At 42.0% G+C, this 18734-nt stretch overlaps 2 protein-coding genes across 3 annotated transcripts in view; one reads left to right on the top strand and one right to left on the bottom strand.

Moving 5' to 3' along the window:
- Positions 1 to 18472, top strand: part of pptc7a (protein phosphatase targeting COQ7 a) — a 36295-nt gene extending 17823 nt beyond the window's left edge. For both annotated transcript variants that reach the window (XM_060931782.1, XM_060931783.1), the window contains 3 exons: positions 6517 to 6640; positions 6735 to 6864; positions 17559 to 18472. In XM_060931782.1, the coding sequence (XP_060787765.1) occupies positions 6517 to 6640; positions 6735 to 6864; positions 17559 to 17617 (313 nt within the window). In that variant the 3' untranslated portion in view covers positions 17618 to 18472. The remainder of the gene's footprint in view (positions 1 to 6516; positions 6641 to 6734; positions 6865 to 17558) is intronic.
- LOC132893057 (E3 SUMO-protein ligase ZBED1-like) lies at positions 13291 to 15759 on the bottom strand. The gene is made up of 3 exons (XM_060931784.1): positions 14287 to 15759; positions 13858 to 14002; positions 13291 to 13718 (listed from the first exon to the last, which is right to left on the bottom strand). Exons 1-3 carry the CDS (start codon positions 14445 to 14447, stop codon positions 13581 to 13583), a joined length of 444 nt encoding a protein of 147 aa, XP_060787767.1. The 5' UTR covers positions 14448 to 15759; the 3' UTR covers positions 13291 to 13580.
- Positions 18473 to 18734: the final 262 nt, after the last annotated feature.

Below are 18734 nucleotides of genomic sequence, written 5' to 3'. Positions count from 1 at the left end.
TTGTCACATGTCCTGCTATTTATCTTTAGATAGGTGGGATGGGGTAACCAGATGTTCTCTAAAGTAATCTGCCATACTTTAATCTGGTCACATTGTATGCAGTTTTAAATGAAGATGATACTTAAAGGAGATACGCAGAACCATGGCCTCACTTTTTGTTCGTAAATGCCTTGAGACCTCAATAATGGCATAGGAATAGTTTTAAGCATTAACAATAAATCTAGTATAGTAATTTTTACGATTAGGCCATCCTTTAAAAAAAAAATCCGTTTCCTGTCCACTGGGTGAGCAAAAATATTTTCAGTCGGCAGGGAGGGATTTATATATATATATATATATATATATATATATATATATATATGGATGGATGGATGGATAAGAAATCGCAATGCTGTGTTTGCTTTTTCTTTCAGTACTTTTTTATTACTAAAGCAGACACATTTAATAAAATGACAGTTTAATCAACTGAAACTTGTACAAAAACTTTAAGTTAGCATTTTAAATGCTGACTGCAACATTTGCAAAACTTTTACAAAGGTACTTAAAAAGTCCGTGTGTCGGACATTTTGTAATTCTAAATCGACCGTTAGGCCTAGTTCGGCTGAAATTACACTATTAAAATGATCACTGAATGATTTGTTTTTCTGAATCTTTACTATTTTGTTGTTCGCTAGAATACCATTTTGCGATTTCACACTCAAGCAAAATTTAAAACTCCGGATCTGCTTCCTTCATGGTGGCTGCCATTTTTTTGTGCCGCACGGCGCATGCGCAGAGCTGATTCAGTTCAGAGTGCGTGCACACTCGGCGGAGGCAGTAGTGTGTTGGGGCCGTCGGAGGCGACATTGGAGGGAACAGAAGCAGAGAGAACGCTTATTTCATCTCCGGTAAACTAGTCTTCTCTCGTTCAATTACGTGCTGGCATCAAAAGACACCGTTGGTTGTAAATGAAACCAAACTGAGTCGTTGGAGTGTATTTTCATACACAAATGGAGAAATGTTTGCTGAGTGTTTGTGTAGCCCCACTGCAGACCGTTGTCGTTGTTAATTCATAGCATGCTCAGTTGCGTGAATGTGTCATGCACCGAAAATAAGAGATTTACAAGCCAGGAACGCCTCATGATTCAATACGCAAGAAAAGAAAAGATTTACTGCCATTTTACTTTGTATTTGAGTAAAGTGAATAAATGGTCTGTGGAAAATACATTTAACCCTGGGAACTGCGTGCACAGGAGTTTATTTTGTGTTTACTACCCCCCCGGCTACTTATTTGTCATGGCTGGCTAGTATGAGCCTCAGTGGAAAGCCCTGGGAATGCGTAAATGTCAAGTTCAATTTTAGATTTACGAACCTGAAAAAAAAATGTCGAAAAACCGGCGTTAAAAAAAAAAATTCAAAATTCAACTGCACAAACGGCACTCACCCGGCCGGTGGACCGGAAACAGAACATTTTTTAATAATGGCCTTAAAGTGATTTATATAGGTAGTGGTCTGAGTGAATGACCTTGACATCTGTGATGTCACAGCAGGAAGGCTATCGGTCTCATCGCCATTTCTGCTATACTAAAACACAGAGCTGACTGCAACTTCGAGCCTCCATTTTGAGCTAATTTATTGCCATGCCACGTAGGTGTGTTGCTGCCGGGTGCAGCAACACTACAGAAGGTGGATTTACATTGCATTCATGGCCCAAGAATGTTCAAACTGCAAAGATTTGGATGCGTTTTGAGAGAAATTCACGGATTGGGCACCTACGAAGTGGTCTCTGCTCTGCACATTTTACTGAAGACTCGTACAAAACCTCTAATCTGTTGAGGAGTGTTGGCTAGAAGCCCATATTGAAAGAGAGTGCAGGAAAAGAAAACTACAAGAAAAGGAAAGCAAGTTCAGCTGCACCAGTTCTCCCGGAGCGTGAGCTGAGCAGTAATGGCGGAGTACTCGGTATGGAGAATGAGTGGACCAGTCGTCAGATTTCTCTGCTGGATATGCTTGCCTCAGCAGCAATATCTTGCCCTTGTGTGGAAGAAGCAAATGAACGAAGAACTGAAAGTCAGGTTTTTTTGAAACAATCGGCCACAAGATCGGCCTTCAAGAAGCGAGAACACAGACGGGTAAGATGCGACTCTCATTTGGTTACATAACACCACCACCACCACCACTTGTTTACCTGCATTTAGATTAATACATGTAACTTGTGTTGTGTATTTAAGTTACCGGTATAAGATTAATTTGCTTCAGAATGTAATTGTCTCAGTTCATCTGATTTTATTTAATTAGCCTTTTATGTTTTATCAGTAAAAAGGCATGCATGTACATGTATGTTACATAAGCTATAACGCCTATCCTGTTTTAATGAGAATCACGAGACTGTCGGTTCAATTCCATCCAAGCCTCTAGACGGCTTTGTTCTCTGGCTTTATTTCGTAAGGTGGGGGCCTCTGTGGCCGACGTGTTACTATCGCATTCACTTTCCGATGGTTTGAACTGATGCGGTTCTACGTGTATAGCAGTAGCATGTGTACACATTCCAATTTCAGGACTATCACAGTCAGATATACTACTTTTTGAGGAATCCGAAGAATCCCCAATAAATCAGAATGAAGAGGTCATTGCAACCACTTTTGCCTGCCGAGTCTGGTTTTGGTCTATAGCACTGGTTCCCACTGTGACGTCACCCACTTATTTTATTTATTTATATGTATATATATATATATATATATATATATATATATATATATATATATATATATATATAAATGGGGACTTGGGGAGGGTTCCACCCCAAGTCCAGCACCCTGAGACTATACACTAAGCGGAAAGAGGGAGGCCGAGGGCTAGTGAGCGTCAAGACCACGGTCCAGGATGAAACATCGAAAATCCGAGAATACATCAGAAAGATGGCCCCAAAGGATGAACTGCTAAGTGAATGTCTCAGGCAGCAGAACCCTGATGAGAGTGCAGAGGAGGAGGAGGAACAGACAACCTGGAGAGACAAACCCCTACATGGCATGTACCACCGTCAGATAGAGGAAGTGGCTGATATCAAGAAATCCTACCAGTGGCTGGATAATGCAGGACTGACAGACAGCACAGAGGCACTAATCATGGCAGCACAAGAACAGGCCATAAGCACAAGAGCCATAGAGGCCAGGATCTACCAGAGTAGATCAGACCCAAGATGCAGACTGTGCAAAGAAGCCCCTGAAACAGTCCAGCACATAGTAGCAGGGTGTAAGATGCTAGCTGGATCAGCGTACATGGAGAGGCACAACCAAGTGGCTGGGATAGTATACAGGAACATCTGCAACCAGTATGGAATAGAAATACCCAAGTCCCAATGGGCCATACCACAGAAGGTGGCTGAGAACAACAGGGCCAAGATTCTGTGGGACTTCAGCTTCCAGACTGACAAACAGATCCTGGCTAACCAACCGGATATAGTGGTGGTGGACAAAGAGCAGAAGAGGGTGGTGGTGATAGATGTGGCGATCCCAGCTGACGCCAACATCAGGAAGAAGGAACATGAGAAACTTGAGAAGTATCAAGGGTTGAAAGAGCAGCTGGAACGGATGTGGAAGGTCAAGGGTTGCGTGGTCCCCGTGGTAGTGGGGGCACTTGGGGCAGTAACCCCCAAACTGGGAGAGTGGCTCCAGCAAATCCCAGGAACAACATCTGAAGCCTCAGTCCAGAAGAGCGCAGTCCTAGGAACATCGAAGATACTGCGCAGAACCCTCAAACTCCCAGGCCTCTGGTAGAGGACCTGAGCTTGAGGATGACATGGATACCACCCCCCCGCCGGGGGTGAGAAGGAGATTTTTATATATATATATATATATATATATATATATATATATATATATATATATATATATATAAAATTGTGTGTAAATTTATTTTTAACATTCAAAAAAACAAATAAATATTTTATATCCTTCCTATCTGTTCGAAATAGGTCACCTAACATACAAGCAACACGCTACTATCCTAGGGTCTCTAAACAAACTATGAAATTGAGTGGTGCAAAAAAAAAAAAGGGTATGTGATTGTGTTTTAAAACTCTCCCTAACCAACACGGTGCCCCAAGCAAAACTTTCTCAAACAGATTGTCAAGCTTTCAACAGACTTTCTCTCAAATCAAAAACTTTCCCGCTCTCATTCCAAGTTCCCCATTTTAAAGAGAAGGAGGCAGGTCATCTTAGGCAGCCCTCCAATGACGTGAGGAGCCCACCAACAATACCTTGGCCACAATCAGGAATCCTCTGGTGAGGGACATGGTTGTTAGTCAGCAGGACCAAACAGACACATGTTGACAGTCCTTTCAGTTACATGAAACCTGTGACGGATAATGTCGTAGGCACCCAAATTAAGGTCAAGTGCCCAAAATATGCTACCAAAAGTAAAAAAAAAATGTTGATTAAATTAACTTGGCTGCATAAAACACAATGTCTTGACTTTCTTCTTAAAAAAACACAGAAATTAAAAATTAGCGAGAGTTAGCATGTATTTCTCGTAATTGACGCAAAATCCGCACCATTCCCATGCTGTTCCGGGTTCGTCGAACTAGCTGTAAGCCTCGCGCAGAGCACGAATTCTCCATCAACGGCGATCGGCACGCCATGATTTCATGGAGGAGCAAGACTCGTGTACCGGTGACCAGAGCAGGATTTCCACATTAGGTAAATCATCTTTCTCCTTCTTTTATATTGTTTTATGGTGGTTGGCAAACAGCTTTTAAGTGCATTACTGCCACCTTCTGGACTGGAGTGTGAACCAGAATGTTTACTACCCTATTGTGCTAAATTCTCCGAATAATTCCTGTATCATTTAAAAACCTAAAAATAGCCCTATATCCCACATTATTTGACCTCAACTGCAATATCTTTCTGATACCTAGTTTTATATGACTTAAATCAGGTAAAAGACTGAATAAAAGAGAGCTATTCAGGACACAGCTGTGAGATTTAAGATACAGCTTGTATCTTAAATACACAGTTGTGTAAGTGTGGGTGGAATCAGTGACTTGGAGCTTGGGCCTCTTGTTGGTGATGGTCTTAGACACTGGCCTTTCATTTAAACTCCGATCTTTTACCTGACTACATACTGTGAATTGCACTGCCAATTCTTGTGATGTGACTGAAAAACCTTTCGTGATACAGGTCTGCTACAGGTTTGTCTCTTTGATGGCAACAGTGCATCACTTGCTTTTTCATTCACAGGCTCCTTTCCTCCAGACTCTCCTCAGGCCCCAACACATCTTTAAATACTAACTGTATTCTAATTATTTTTGACATGTATATCAAGAGGGATTAATGCTGTAGACATTTTACAATAAAAGTAAAAATGGCATTCACAGATTTATTTATTCATAACTTTGTAGCTAAAAAAGCAGCAGCAGGTTTAAACACAGCACTGGGGAAAACAGCACTTTGCGTGTGCAGAAAAGCCCAAATTACTCTATCATGACAGAAAAAGCCTAAATTCAGAAATACGGGGTGTAGCCCAAATTATCTCATTGAAAGGCCTGGTTGAGTAAGGAAGAGAAGACGGGAAAAATACACAAAAAAAGTGTGCCCCCCCCCCCCCCCCCCCAGGCCCATAACACCATTAATGTTTGAGATGCTCCAAGTGGCATTGCAATAAATGCAGCATTTTAATCCAAGACCTTTTTTTGTTGTATGGTTATTTAATGGGAAACTAATTCATTTAGTAAATGTACTAAATTATTATTATCCCCCACCCAAACAAAGTTTGGCAGGGGATATAGGAATGGGTTCTGTCCGGCTGTCTGTCCGGTCACGTTTTCATTTCCGGGCCATATCTTTAAAACTACTGAAGATATCTTCATGAAACTTTGTATACATATCAAGCAACATGTGAGTTGGTGCCTTTTGCTATTTTGGATTTTTGACAAGTATTTTTCAAATTTTTACATAAATAGATTTTGACTTGGTTTCCAAGAGCAATGTTTGTTTCCGGGGGATATATCCAAAACTATTCATGATACAGATTTGAAACTTAGTATACATGTTAACAAGGTGATGTAGATGTGCCTTTTCATACTAAGAAATTTGAGAAATTTTAATTTTTCATGTTTCCATGGAAACAATTTTAGACTTGGTCTCTCAGGTTAGTCTTAGGGGTAGGTTTTGTTTCCGGAACAGAACTTGAAAACTATGACCTTTAGTCCAGTGGGCTTATGCCATGGGTTGCTGAGGTCGGCATAAAGAGGTAGGGTTTGTTTCCTGCAGCAAAACTTGAAAAATGTGACAATATCTTGAAACTTGGTATATAGGGTGGGGGATATAGATGACTGTCTTGTTATAATTAAGTAGAAATTCTGTTGGTTAATGAATAATACGAAGTGTATTCATGATAACATTTGTAAGCAAGAGCTGGCAAAGCTTAGGTGAGCTTGGGCGATACCTCTGTATCTCGTGTAGCAAATGTTATATAATGACTGACACCATCAATCATCTTCAAAAGACTTGTTATATGACAGTTATGTTTCCCTCTCAGTCCAGAAGCTGCAGACAGCACATCCTTCGATGTCCAGCTAGGAGACATCATCCTCACAGCTACAGATGGGCTCTTTGACAACATGCCAGACTATATGATCTTGCAAGAACTCAGAAAAATCAAGGTATTGCTATGGGCATTTGATAATCACAATTTTGTAGATATGATATCTTTCTCAGTGGTTAGAAAGGGTGGTAATATAGCATACTCTGTTTTAGAACACCAATTATGAGAGCATCCAGCAGACAGCCAAGAGCATTGCAGAACAGGCCCATGTTTTGGCATATGACCCCAATTATATGTCACCTTTTGCACAGTTTGCTTGTGACAATGGACTGAATGTAAGAGGTAAGTAATATTTTACAAAATTCCTGAAATCAGAATATCCTGAAAGACAAAGTTTTAATTGTAATATTTTTAATAACATCCCCTGACTTGGGTGAAATTTATGTTGGATACCACACTTTAAGTACATGATGTTTCCAGCACATTTTGAAAGTGCAATATACAGTATTGAAAGTAATTTGTATAGTTCACAACAGAAACCTACACACACACTTGGTGTTTTTTGTTTTTGTTTTTTAAATAGTATTGTATGTAGTGTGTGTGTTGAGACTGCTGTTTCAAACCAAATTGCTCCTTGGTGACCGAATCCAATCAAAAACTATACAGTGATGTGTTTAACATTTCAGTTAGAATTTTGTAGTGGTTTGTTTGGCAACTGAAGGATATTGCTTGATATCAGAAGAGTGAAAATTGGAATCGTGGAAGCTAATGTGGGTTGATAGTGTTAACATTATCACATTGTACCTCATTGAAAACACCCACATGAAACATCATTGCAATACTAAAATACATGGTGTGACATAGCAACTACACTGTGCCTCTTTTTGATTTATCGGTGATTTGTATATATTATCCTATAATTTCTGTCAGGACCACTTTTGTCAAGGAACTTTTATTTATATTGCAATATAAATAAAGGGAGGGCAGTGGCAACAGAAATGGCATGGATTAAGGATCTTATCCTCTTTGACAAGGGCCAAATGACTGGGTCAACATATCTCCAAAATTGTAGGTCACGGGGGGGGGGTGTTCCCGGTATGTGGTGATTTATTGTCTATCAGAAAGTGGTCCAAGGAAGGACAATTGGTGAACCACAGAAGAGCACCTGTAGCACAACTTGCTGAAAAAGTTAATGCTGGCTATGATGGAAAGGTGTTCGAATGTACAGCACATCACAGCTTGCTTTGTACAACCCCTGGCAAAAAGTATGGAATCACCAGTCTTGGAAGAGCACTCATTCAGACGTTTTATTCTGTAGAACAAACTGAGATCACAAACATGATAAAATAATAAAGTCATTCCAAAGTGCAACTTCTTGGCCTTCAGAAACACTAAAATAAACGAAGAAAATACATTGTGATAGTCAGCAAATGTTACTTTTATAGACCAAGCACAGGGAAAAAAAATATGGAATCACTCAATTTTCAGGTAGAAAATTAAGGACTCACCCAGTCAATTTCCTTTCCCTAAATTGACACCTGCCTCAGATTAGATCTGCTCGTTAGTCTGCAGTTAGAAACGGCGCAGTTATCACACCTTGGAGGGCTGCTGGACCAAGTGGATTGGCAAGAATCATGGCTCCAACAAGAGAGATGTCTCTTGAAACAAAAGAGAGGATTGTCAAACTTCTTAAAGAAGGTAACTCTTCACGCATGGTTGCCAAAGATGTGGGCTGTTCACAGTCAGCTGTATCCAAGATATGGACCAAGTACAAACAGCATGGGAAGGTTTTTAAAGCCAAGCGTACTGGTAGACCAAGGAAGACATCAAAGCGTCAATACAAAAAACTTAAGGCCATATGTCTTGAAAACCGAAAAAGTACAACAAAACAAATGAAGCATAAATGGGAGGAAGCTGGAGTCAATGTACAAGTATGTGACCGAACCGTGAGAAATCACCTAAAGGAAATGGGATTTTCATATAGGAAAGCTAAAAGAAAACCATCATTGACACCTAAACAGAAAAGAACAAGACTACAATGGGCTAAGGAGAAGCAATCATGGACTGTGGATGACTGGATGAAAGTTATCTTCAGTGATGAATCACGAATCTGCATTGGACAAGGTGATGATGCTGGAACTTTTGTTTGGTGCCGTTCCAGTGAGATTTATGAAGAGGACTGCCTGAAGAAAGCATCCAAATTTCCACAATCCTTGATGATATGGGGCTGCATGTCAGGCAAAGGCACTGGGGAGATGGCTGTGGTTACTTCTTCAATAAATGCACAGGTTTACATTGACATTTTGGACAGTTTTCTTATCCCTTCAATTGAAAAGATGTTTGGGGATGATGAAATAATTTTCTTAGATGACAATGCATCGTGCCATAGAGCAAAAACTGTGAAAGCATTCCTTGGTGAAAGACACATCCAGTCAATGTCATGGCCTGCAAATAGTCCAGATCTCAACCCAATAGAAAACTTGTGGTGGAAATTGAAAAAAATGGTCCACGACAAGGCTCCGGCCTGCAAAGCTGATCTGGCAACTGCAATCAAAGAGAGTTGGCACCAGATTGATGAATACTGTTTGTCACTCATCAAGTCCATGCCTAAGAGACAACACGATGGGGGCATGACATCGTTTGTCTTACCTTATTGTGCAAGGAGCTTCGTTGGGAGAGGAGAATAGTATGCAAGAGTTCATGAGGCCAGATGTTCCGTGGTGGCTCAGCTGGGCCATTCATGCCACCAGTGCAGGCAACTCTGTTGCAGGCCTCGTGGCCCATCTGCATTTCTGTGCATCCTTATGAAGCAGTCATCATTTGCTAGTGATGGATAGCCAACAAATCTAGCACTGTTTGAATGAAACGTGGCAGGTCAGGCTGGATGGCTGCCTCCGGGCACAGCTGGTGAAATTTTGAAATTCAAAGCGGGACAAGAATCAACGAAAGGGGTTGCGTCTGTGAACAACTTGGTGGCTTGCAAAAGTATTCATCCCCCTTGGTGTCTCGTCGCATTACAAACTGGAATAAAAATTAATTTTGGGGGGTTTAGCACCATTTTGATTTACACATGCCTACCACTTTAAAGGTGTACTTTTGTGTGTGTGTGTGTGTGTGTGTGTGTGAGAGCGTAAAAACAGAAATCTGGACTGTGCATAAGTATCCCCCCCCCCCCCCCCAAAAAAAAAAGTCAATACTTTTTTATAGAGCCACCTTTTGCTAAAATTACAGCTGTCTCTTGGGGTGTCTCTATTAGCTTAGCACATCTAGCCACTGGGATTTTTGCCCGTTCCTCAAGGCAAAACTGTTCCAACTCCTTCAAGTGAGATGGGTTGCGTTGGTGGACAGCAATCTTCAAGTTATGCCACAGATTCTCAATTGGATTGAGGTCTGGGCTTTGGCTAGGCCATTCCAAAACATTATTTTAATGTTTCCCTTTAAACCATTGCAGTGTAGCTTTAGCAGTATGTTTAGGGTCCTTGTCCTGCTAGACCATGAACCTTCGTCCCAGTCTCAAACCTCTGGCTGGCTCAAACAGGTTTTCTTCCAGAATTGCCCTGTATTTAGTGCCGACCAGCTTTCCTGTCCCTGTAGATGAAAAACATCCCCACAGCATGATGCTGCCACTACCACCATGCTTCACTGTAGGGATGGTGTTCTCAGGGTGTTGGGGTTTGTGCCACGCATGGCATTTCCCATGATGGCCAAAAAGTTCAATTTTTGTCTCATTTGACCGGAGAATCTTCTTCCATGTGTCTGGGGAATCTGCCATATGCTGTTGGGTAAATTCCAAACGTGATGCTGCCTTTTTTTTTTCTTTTTTTTTAATTTTCTGGCCACTCTTCCATAAAGTCCCACTCTGTGGAGTGTATGGCTTAAAGTGGTCCTATGGACAGATATTCCCATCTTCACTGTGGATCTTTGCAGCTCCCTCAGCATTATCGTTGGTGTTTTTGTTGCATCTCTGATTTAATGCTCTCCTTAACCGGTCTGTGAGTTTTGGTGGGCGGCCTTCTCTTGTCAGGTTTGTAGTGGTGCCATATTCTTTTCTTTTCCATTTTGCTCTAATGGATTTAATGGTGCTCCCTGGTATATTCAAAGTTTGGGATATTTTTTTTATGACCCAACCCTGGTCTGTACTTCTCCACAACTTTTGTCTCTAACCTGTTTGGAATGCTCCTTGATTTTCATGTTGCTTGCTTAGTAGTGTTGCAGAGTCAGGGTCCTTCCAGAACAGGTTGATTTATACAGACATCATGTGACACTTTGATTGCACACAGGTGGATCTTAATCAACTAATTGTGACCTTATGAAGTGAATTGGTTGGACCAGCTCTTATTTAGGGGTTTCATACGAAAGGGGTGAATACTTACACACGCTCCAAATTTCTGTTTTTCATCTTAATTATTGTTTGTGTCACAATAAAAACAATGTGCACCTTTAAAGTGGTAGGCATGTTGTGTAAATCAAATGGTGCGAACCCCCAAAAATCCATTTTAATTCCAGCTTGTAATGCAACAAAACAGGACAAACACCAAGGGGGATGAATACTTTTGCAAGGTACCATAATTGCTGATGGAGACTCCATGTTTTCATTATAGAAGAATGAGATACTGTTCCATTTATCCAACAGAAGGAGACCAGAACTGGCGTTCAGGTCTGCAGCCTGTATCCAGGCTCACCCTGTCATGGAGTTCTCTCTATAGATTTAGAAAGATCAAGAAGCTTGGATACAAAGGAGCATCCCTGGGGAATAACCCGCATTGCGTAGTTAAGCTGTCCAAACATAGAAACGATTCCCTTTTTGAAATTGCTATTGCCTCCTGCACTTCTCATGACCTCTCTAAAGCGATTTGATTTTTTCCCCAAGAGGCAGTGAAGCTTGCATCAGGTTGCTGTCTAAGGTGATGCCTAGAAATTCTATAGTCTGGAGAGGGCTTGATATTTTCTCTTCAGATCGAGGAATATCCAATTTGGAAAAAATATATTGAGCCCTGAGATACATTGGTCTGGCTTTGAATTGGGTCATCCACTAGCAAGTCATCGAGAGGTGAAGCGCCAAAGCAGTTTACACTTGTTAAGGAGGGTCCAGCAAAGAGCTTCTGACGAGCTGTCTGTCTATCTATCTAGCTGCTGCAACAATCGAAGGTGAACCTGACTGAGAAATACATTCTTTCTCTCCATTTAGCCAGATAAATGCAAAGGGTGTAAAGGCATGCCATGAATGAAAACTATTTATGCTCTGAGCGTTGTCATTACAAAGAGCAGATAAATCGATTATTAGGCTCGTATAGGGTTAATGCAAGTTGTCAGATTGAGTAGTCAGGTGGTGATGTCATTCTGTGATGCAGGAGCTTGCCCCGTGGCTAACGTGGAAGCATGGAGGATCTAAACAAACCTGCTGTTGCTGGGAAACACCAACTTGTAGAGGGAGCAAACTGGACTCCAGGGCTTGTATTCTGAAGTTCATGGTGTCAAGTGACACTGGATGCTGGGCAAGGCTGACGAGTTATTCGGGTCTGCATGTGCGGCTGCTAGGCTTAGACTCGCGCGCGCTCTTGGGTGGCGAAGCGGCCGGAGCTGGGACCGCGTGGAAGTGCGGGCAGTGTTTTCGGCAGCTTCCCTCGGAGCAGAGGAGCTGAAAAGATCTGCAGCTGGGGGCTTGATGCAGATGCCCTCTGCGACTACGCAAGCCGTTCCTCAAGGGAAGTGCAGACTGGAGCCGCGATGCTATTTATTAAGATTTCCAGGAGCCTGGGCGCAGGCCATTCATTAATCCTGGGAGCAGAAGACTTCTACTTGCCAAACGAGAGCTCAGATGAATGGAAATGGTGCTCTCTTGCAAAATGGCTTGCAGAGGAAGCAGCAAAGGTAGGCAGGTTAAAGCAGCTTAAATGGGCGCTCTATGAGAGACTTGCCACTAGAAGGCATAGAAGGGAATCAGCTGAGCTGACAGCTGATGTGGGCTGGTTTGAGATTAAAGAAGAAGAAGCCAAGAACCCTTTGTCACTACACTCAAATACAGACTTAAGCACACAGTGAAATTTAACCTCTGCATTTAACCCATCTGAAGCAGTGAACATACACATGCGCACACAAGTGAGCAATGAGTGCGCACACACATACCCAAAGGAGTGGGCAGTTGTGGGTTAGGTGCCCTTGTTTAAGGGCACTTCAGCCCAACCTCAGGCCATGGCTGCCCCATATTAACCTAACTGCATGTCTTTTGAACTGTGGGGGAGAAACTCACGCAGACATGAGAACATGCAAACTCTACACAGAAAGGCCCCCTTCAGTCGCTGGGCTCGAACCCAGAACCTTATTGCTGTGAAGTGACCGTGCTAACCACTATGCCGCCCTAGATCAGCTGTAGTCAGCTGATGTAGCTGGGATTGAAGGCTGAGCTTGACTTCATGGCCTGCTTGAACTACACTGCACTCAGTTTATTATAATTGATAACCTTCTGCTAGATGCAGAAAACTGTGACAAATAGGGCTGGCAATCGATCCAGATTTCCTGGATCGATTCGATTCCGATTCATAAGGTCACGATCCGATTCGATCCGATATCGATCTACTTAGATATTGCTGGATTGTCACTTTAAAGTAAAAACTGTCCCTATTGACAGGAACAGCCCCATATGTGTTTGTGCATGTATCTGTGTATGTGTAAGAGGGACACACAGCGAGAGAAGAGTCAAGGATTTAAAGGATTTATTTTGGAATGAAAAAAATCCAGGTTTTATTTGAATTCTAAATCAAAACCATAACATTCAGTGGCCCTCTTTTGGTTGAATAACATACCCATGGCAGGGTTTCTGACCGCAAAGGAAAAAAAAGCACCTCAGCAACCACAGCAATTGTGTAAGAAATGATGCTTGACTGCTAAGTCTGAGTGTAACCATGACAGTTGGTGGCCATCTTTTGGTTGATTAACATACCCATGGCAGGATTAAAACAATGACCAGAACTAACCAACAATGACCACAAAGAAAATAAAAAACAGTAGCTCAGCAACCACAGCAAAGTGTAAGAAATTATGCTTGACTGATAAGACTCCTAGTCTTCAGGAACTGTGTAATTTTTCTGGAGGAAAAGGAGCTGGTCTACATGCTGTGGAGTGAGGCAGCTCCTTTGAGCAGTAACGATGTCACCATGGGAGGTGTCTTCTTGCTCTGGTGTAGTTTCCTCAGCATGCTGCTGATGCAGAAAAATATTAGAAAATAATACACAATTTAACTTGAATTCACAATCTTGTCCTGCCCAATTTAAAAAAAAATTATATAGATAAGTCTAAATATTCAAATGTGCACAGATACATAATCTGCAAACTTACATCAGTTGATTGGTCCAGATGAACAGCTTCAGAGGTCAATTTCAAGAAGACAGCATCACGTGCCTCATCAGACAGGAATGGTAGAGTCTTGAAACGTGGATCCAGTGATGATGCTACACACAAATTATCCTTCAGGGCTTCATATCTGTATAGAGGAACAAATATCACTAGATAAATAGATAGAAAAAACATGCATGCATTGTGTATACCATGGTAGGCCTACAGTAAATGCATACAGATGGAACAGACAGTCATGCAAACACACTAGTATATACTAATTGTACAGTCTAAAATTACAGAGGTTAAATGCCTGCTCTATTCTAAGTAAGAAAATATAAATAAAATCAGAGACAAGTCTATTTAAACTCTATGTATTTAAGACATTGCAATTCAGTGCTACTACTACACAGCTATGTTAAATGAACATACCTTGAATTCAAGTTGTTGTGAACTGCTGTTTTGAGCTCCTTAATCACAGAAGAGTCTTCAGCAGTGCATCTCATCTGACTCAAAAGCTGGGACTGCAGTGGTGCAACCATGGACATAGTTGGAGATGCCTCCTCAGAGATGGCGAGCGTGGCCGTCTTCATTGGCCCTCCCTAGGCATTTCACCACGTCCTCTGCGGTGGTGATGTCTGTCTCCGTTAAAGTACAGATATCGCTTTCCCTCCTGCGGACGTCGGGTGACAGCAGCGCTGCAGAGATGGCTGGCTGCTGCTCAAGGAAGCGCTCCACCATGTCCAGGGAGCTATTCCATCTGGTCGTGATGTCCACCACGAGCTTGTGTTGTGGCAACTGAAGTTTTTGCTTCTCTTGTAGTGTGTGGCTTGCAGTGGGGCTTCGATGAAAAAATGCCACAATTCGCCTTACTCGCCCCAGTAAACGTGCGACAGCTGGAGTTTTTAGACCTGCTTGCGATGCCAAGTTGATAAGATGCGCAAAACACCCCATATGAAAATGCCCCATTAATTGCACAGCTCTCACAATGTTTGTGGCATTATCTGTAACAATTGCGGGGTCTTTGTCAGATACGGTATTTCCCACTCCTGTATGGCTTCGGTGAGCAGATCAGCAAGGTTACTTGCAGTGTGGCTCGTTTCAACTGCTCTGGTCTGTAGAACGCTTGAGACTAGCCTCCATTCCTCGTCAATGTGATGACATGTAATAGTAAGATATGATACGGTATTTCTTGAGGTCCAGAAGTCGCAGGTCAACGCCACCCTCTCGGCAGACTTCAGCGAATGTGCAAGTGTGTCTTTTGTTTTCGCATATGTTTTTGGGATAACCGTTTCGCTCAAATGTTTGCGACTGGGCAGGACATAGCATGGTTCCAGTCTCTTCACCAGTAGTTTGAATCCAGCATTTTCTACGACACTGTAGGGGTGTAGGTCTTTACTAATAAATATTCCGACACCCTCGGTTATGCTCAAGGCACGCTGAGAATTTGAAGGAAATTTAACACCAAATGCCTTCTCAAGTGCAGTTTGATTCGCAGCAGGTTTAGCTGAAACTGTGTTGGTGTGGTGCCTGGATAAGTGGTTGCGGAGATTGGTTGTATTGCCACTATATTTTACCTCTATGTGGCACAGTTTGCACACTGCTTTTGTTCTGTCGAGTTCGTCTCTGTCCTCGTAACGTTTGAATCCAGAGTAATGCCGTACATCAGCTTTCAGGCCAGGCGGTGATTTTAGCTGTGCAGCTTCAGCCATCTCGCGTTCTTAAGTTTCGGTTTCGTTTGCCGGTACCCCGCTTTTTATAGCGGTCCTTGCGCGGTCGAGAAAATAGTGCCTATAGCCACCTGGAAGAGATCAATCCACACATTTTTGAATCGAGCTCGTATTTTTTGAACGTGAATCGATATCGGATCATGGATCGATCTTTTGAACCCAGCCCTAGTGACAAATGTTGGATGATGTAAGTTAGCCCACTTGTAACAGATGTCAAACTACAGGGAGTGCAGAATTATTAGGCAAGTTGTATTTTTGAGGATTAGTTTTATTATTGAAAAACAACTATGTTCTTGATGAACCCAAAAGACTCATAAATATCAAAGCTGAGTATTTTTGGAAGTTGGAGTAGGGCTTTCTTAGTTTTAGCTATCTTAGGAGGATATCTGTGTGTGCAGGTGACTATAACTGTGCATAATTATTAGGCAACTTAACAAAAAACAAACATATACCCATTTCACTCATTTATTTTCACCAGGGAAACCAATATAACAACTCAACATTCACTAATATACATTGCTGGCATTCAAAAAAAAAAACAACAAATCAGTGACTAATATAGCCGCCTTTCTTTACAAGGACACTCAAAAGCCTGCCATCCATGGATTCGGTCAGTGTTTTGATCTGTTTGCAATCAACATTGCGTGCAGCAGCAACCACAGCCTCCCAGACACTGTTCAGAGATGTGTACTGTTTCCCCTCCTTGTAGATTTCACATTTGATGAGGGACCACAGGTTTTCTATGGGGTTCAGATCAGGTGAACAAGGAGGCCACGTCATTAATCTTTCTTCCTTTAGACCCTTTCTGGCCAGCCATGCTGTGGAGTACTTGGATGCGTGTGATGGAGCATTGTCCTGCATGAAAATCATGTTTTTCTTGAAGGATGCTGACTTCTTCCTGTACCACTGCTTGAAGAAGGTGTCTTCCAAAAACTGACAATAGGACTGGGAGTTGAGCTTGATGCCATCCTCAACCCGAAAAGGTCCCACAAGCTCATCTTTGATGATACCAGCCCATACCAGTACCCCACCTCCACCTTGCTGGCGTCTGAGTCGGACTGGAGCTCTCTGCCCTTTGCTGATCCAGCCACGAGCCCATCCATCTGGCCCATCAAGACTCACTCTCATTTCATCTGTCCATAAGACCTTAGAAAAATCAGTCTTGTGATACTTCTTGGCCCAGTCTTGATGTTTCATCTTGTGTGTCTTGTTCAGTGGTGGTCGTTTTTCAGCCTTTGTTACCTTGGCCGTGTCCCTGAGTATTGCACACCTTGTGCTTTTTGACACTCCAGTGATGTTGCAGCTCTGAAATATGGCAAAACTGGTGGCGAGTGGCATCTTGGCAGCTTCACGCTTGACTTTCCTCAGTTCACGGGCAGTTAGTTTGCGCCTTTTTTTTTCAACGCGCTTCTTGCGACCCTGTTGACTATTTTGAATGAAGCGCTTGATTGTTCGATGGTCACGCTTCAAAAGCTGGGCAATTTTAAGAGTGCTCCATCCCTTTGCAATATATGTCACTATTTTTGACTTTTCTGAGTCCGTCAAATCCCTCTTCTGACCCATTTTGCCAAAGGAAAGGAAGTTGCCTAATAATTTTGCACACCTGATATAGGGTGTTGATGTCATTAGACCACACCCCTTTTCATTACAGAGATGCACATCACCTGGTATGCTTAATTGGTAGGAGGCTTTCAAGCCTATGCAGCTTGGAGTAGGCCAACATGCATAGAGAGGGTAATGTGGTCAACATACTCATTTGCCTAATAATTCTGCACTCCCTGTAGTTAAACCAATGCTAAGTGACCTATACAAAAGTTTGTTGCATTTGTTAATTATGTAGCCTTAACTATTAAAAAAAAGTGCAATATGTCAGTTATGCTGCTTTATTGTAACTGTTCTCTGCAAATGTGAACAATTTTCTGCAGTGTTTTGCTAATGCAGCTTTACTTCTATGAATGCACTATTTCTCTATAGGAGGAAAGCCAGATGACATCACTGTCCTACTGTCTATTGTTGCTGAGTACACAAACTGATGTGACTGCACTGCTCCACTTGTCCTCTTCATTAGAATGGTCATTGCTTCCTGCTGGCAGGATGGGGGGGAGCAGTTTTCATGTCGTTGCCAAGGACCAAACCCTGATCCTCTTCATTGGATTTTAACAAATCTCATCTCAGTCTGGCTTTTACAGCTTCATGTAAACCATTTTAAAATAAGTATTAAATCAATTAGTTTTATGATGGGTGAGACCAATCCATTACATTAACCCCTCTGCAGGAATATGCAACCTAAAGTTAGCCATTGAGAGGATTAACATTGTTCCAGCAGGGAGCTGTGTGGAGATGATCATGAAAATTGCAATATTATGCTAGAAGAGTCTGAGTATGGAGTTTTTAGTGATGTTCAGATACCAATGGCAAACGTAGAGGACAGTGATTCATGATGAATCTCAGAAAATAGTTAGTTTGGCCTAGAATTATCAATCTTTAAAAAGCCATTTTATTAAGCTCGTGTATATTCTTGGCCAATCTACCTGTAAAATGGCTCTGCATAAATGTGTAACATCACAATGCGGGAGCCAGGGTAAAGGGAAGTTGTACTAGAGGCTCCTGAGTGGCACAAGAGAAAAGCATTCACCCTATCTTCAACTGGAGCTCGCTAGTTCAAATACTGATGATGCCACAGCCAAAAATAATGTTTGAGAGGGAAGTACGTTATGCTGCCCCAACTTTGCATGAGCAGCAGTTTGAAAAGATGTGGTTGGCTGGCATCATATACCTTGAAGGAAATACAAAATAGCCTTCACTCTTCCTGGTTCTTAGCTGTCATGTAATAGGGGAGGCCATGACTAAATTAGGGAGAAAATGATGGAAAATCCTATCTCCTCTCCCCTCCCCCCCCCCCCCCCCCCCCCCAAAAAAAAATTTTTTTTTGTTTAGTAATATATAAATTATTACTGTATTAGACTGGAGTTTCTCTACACAGTGTGGGTTATGTAATAATGCAAGAGACTGCAAGGTTTTATCTTATGAGGGAGAAAAACAAAACTTTTATGCTCTGTTAACCACTTTGAAGATTCACACGCTTCAATGTGTGTGTGCATCTGTGCGTGCATACATGTAGACTTGAGTGATATACTGTATGATAAAGGT

Source organism: Neoarius graeffei, chromosome 10 (genome assembly GCF_027579695.1).
Source record: "Neoarius graeffei isolate fNeoGra1 chromosome 10, fNeoGra1.pri, whole genome shotgun sequence".
Classification (NCBI taxonomy): domain Eukaryota; kingdom Metazoa; phylum Chordata; class Actinopteri; order Siluriformes; family Ariidae; genus Neoarius; species Neoarius graeffei.
This window is presented reverse-complemented; position numbering and strand designations above follow the sequence as displayed.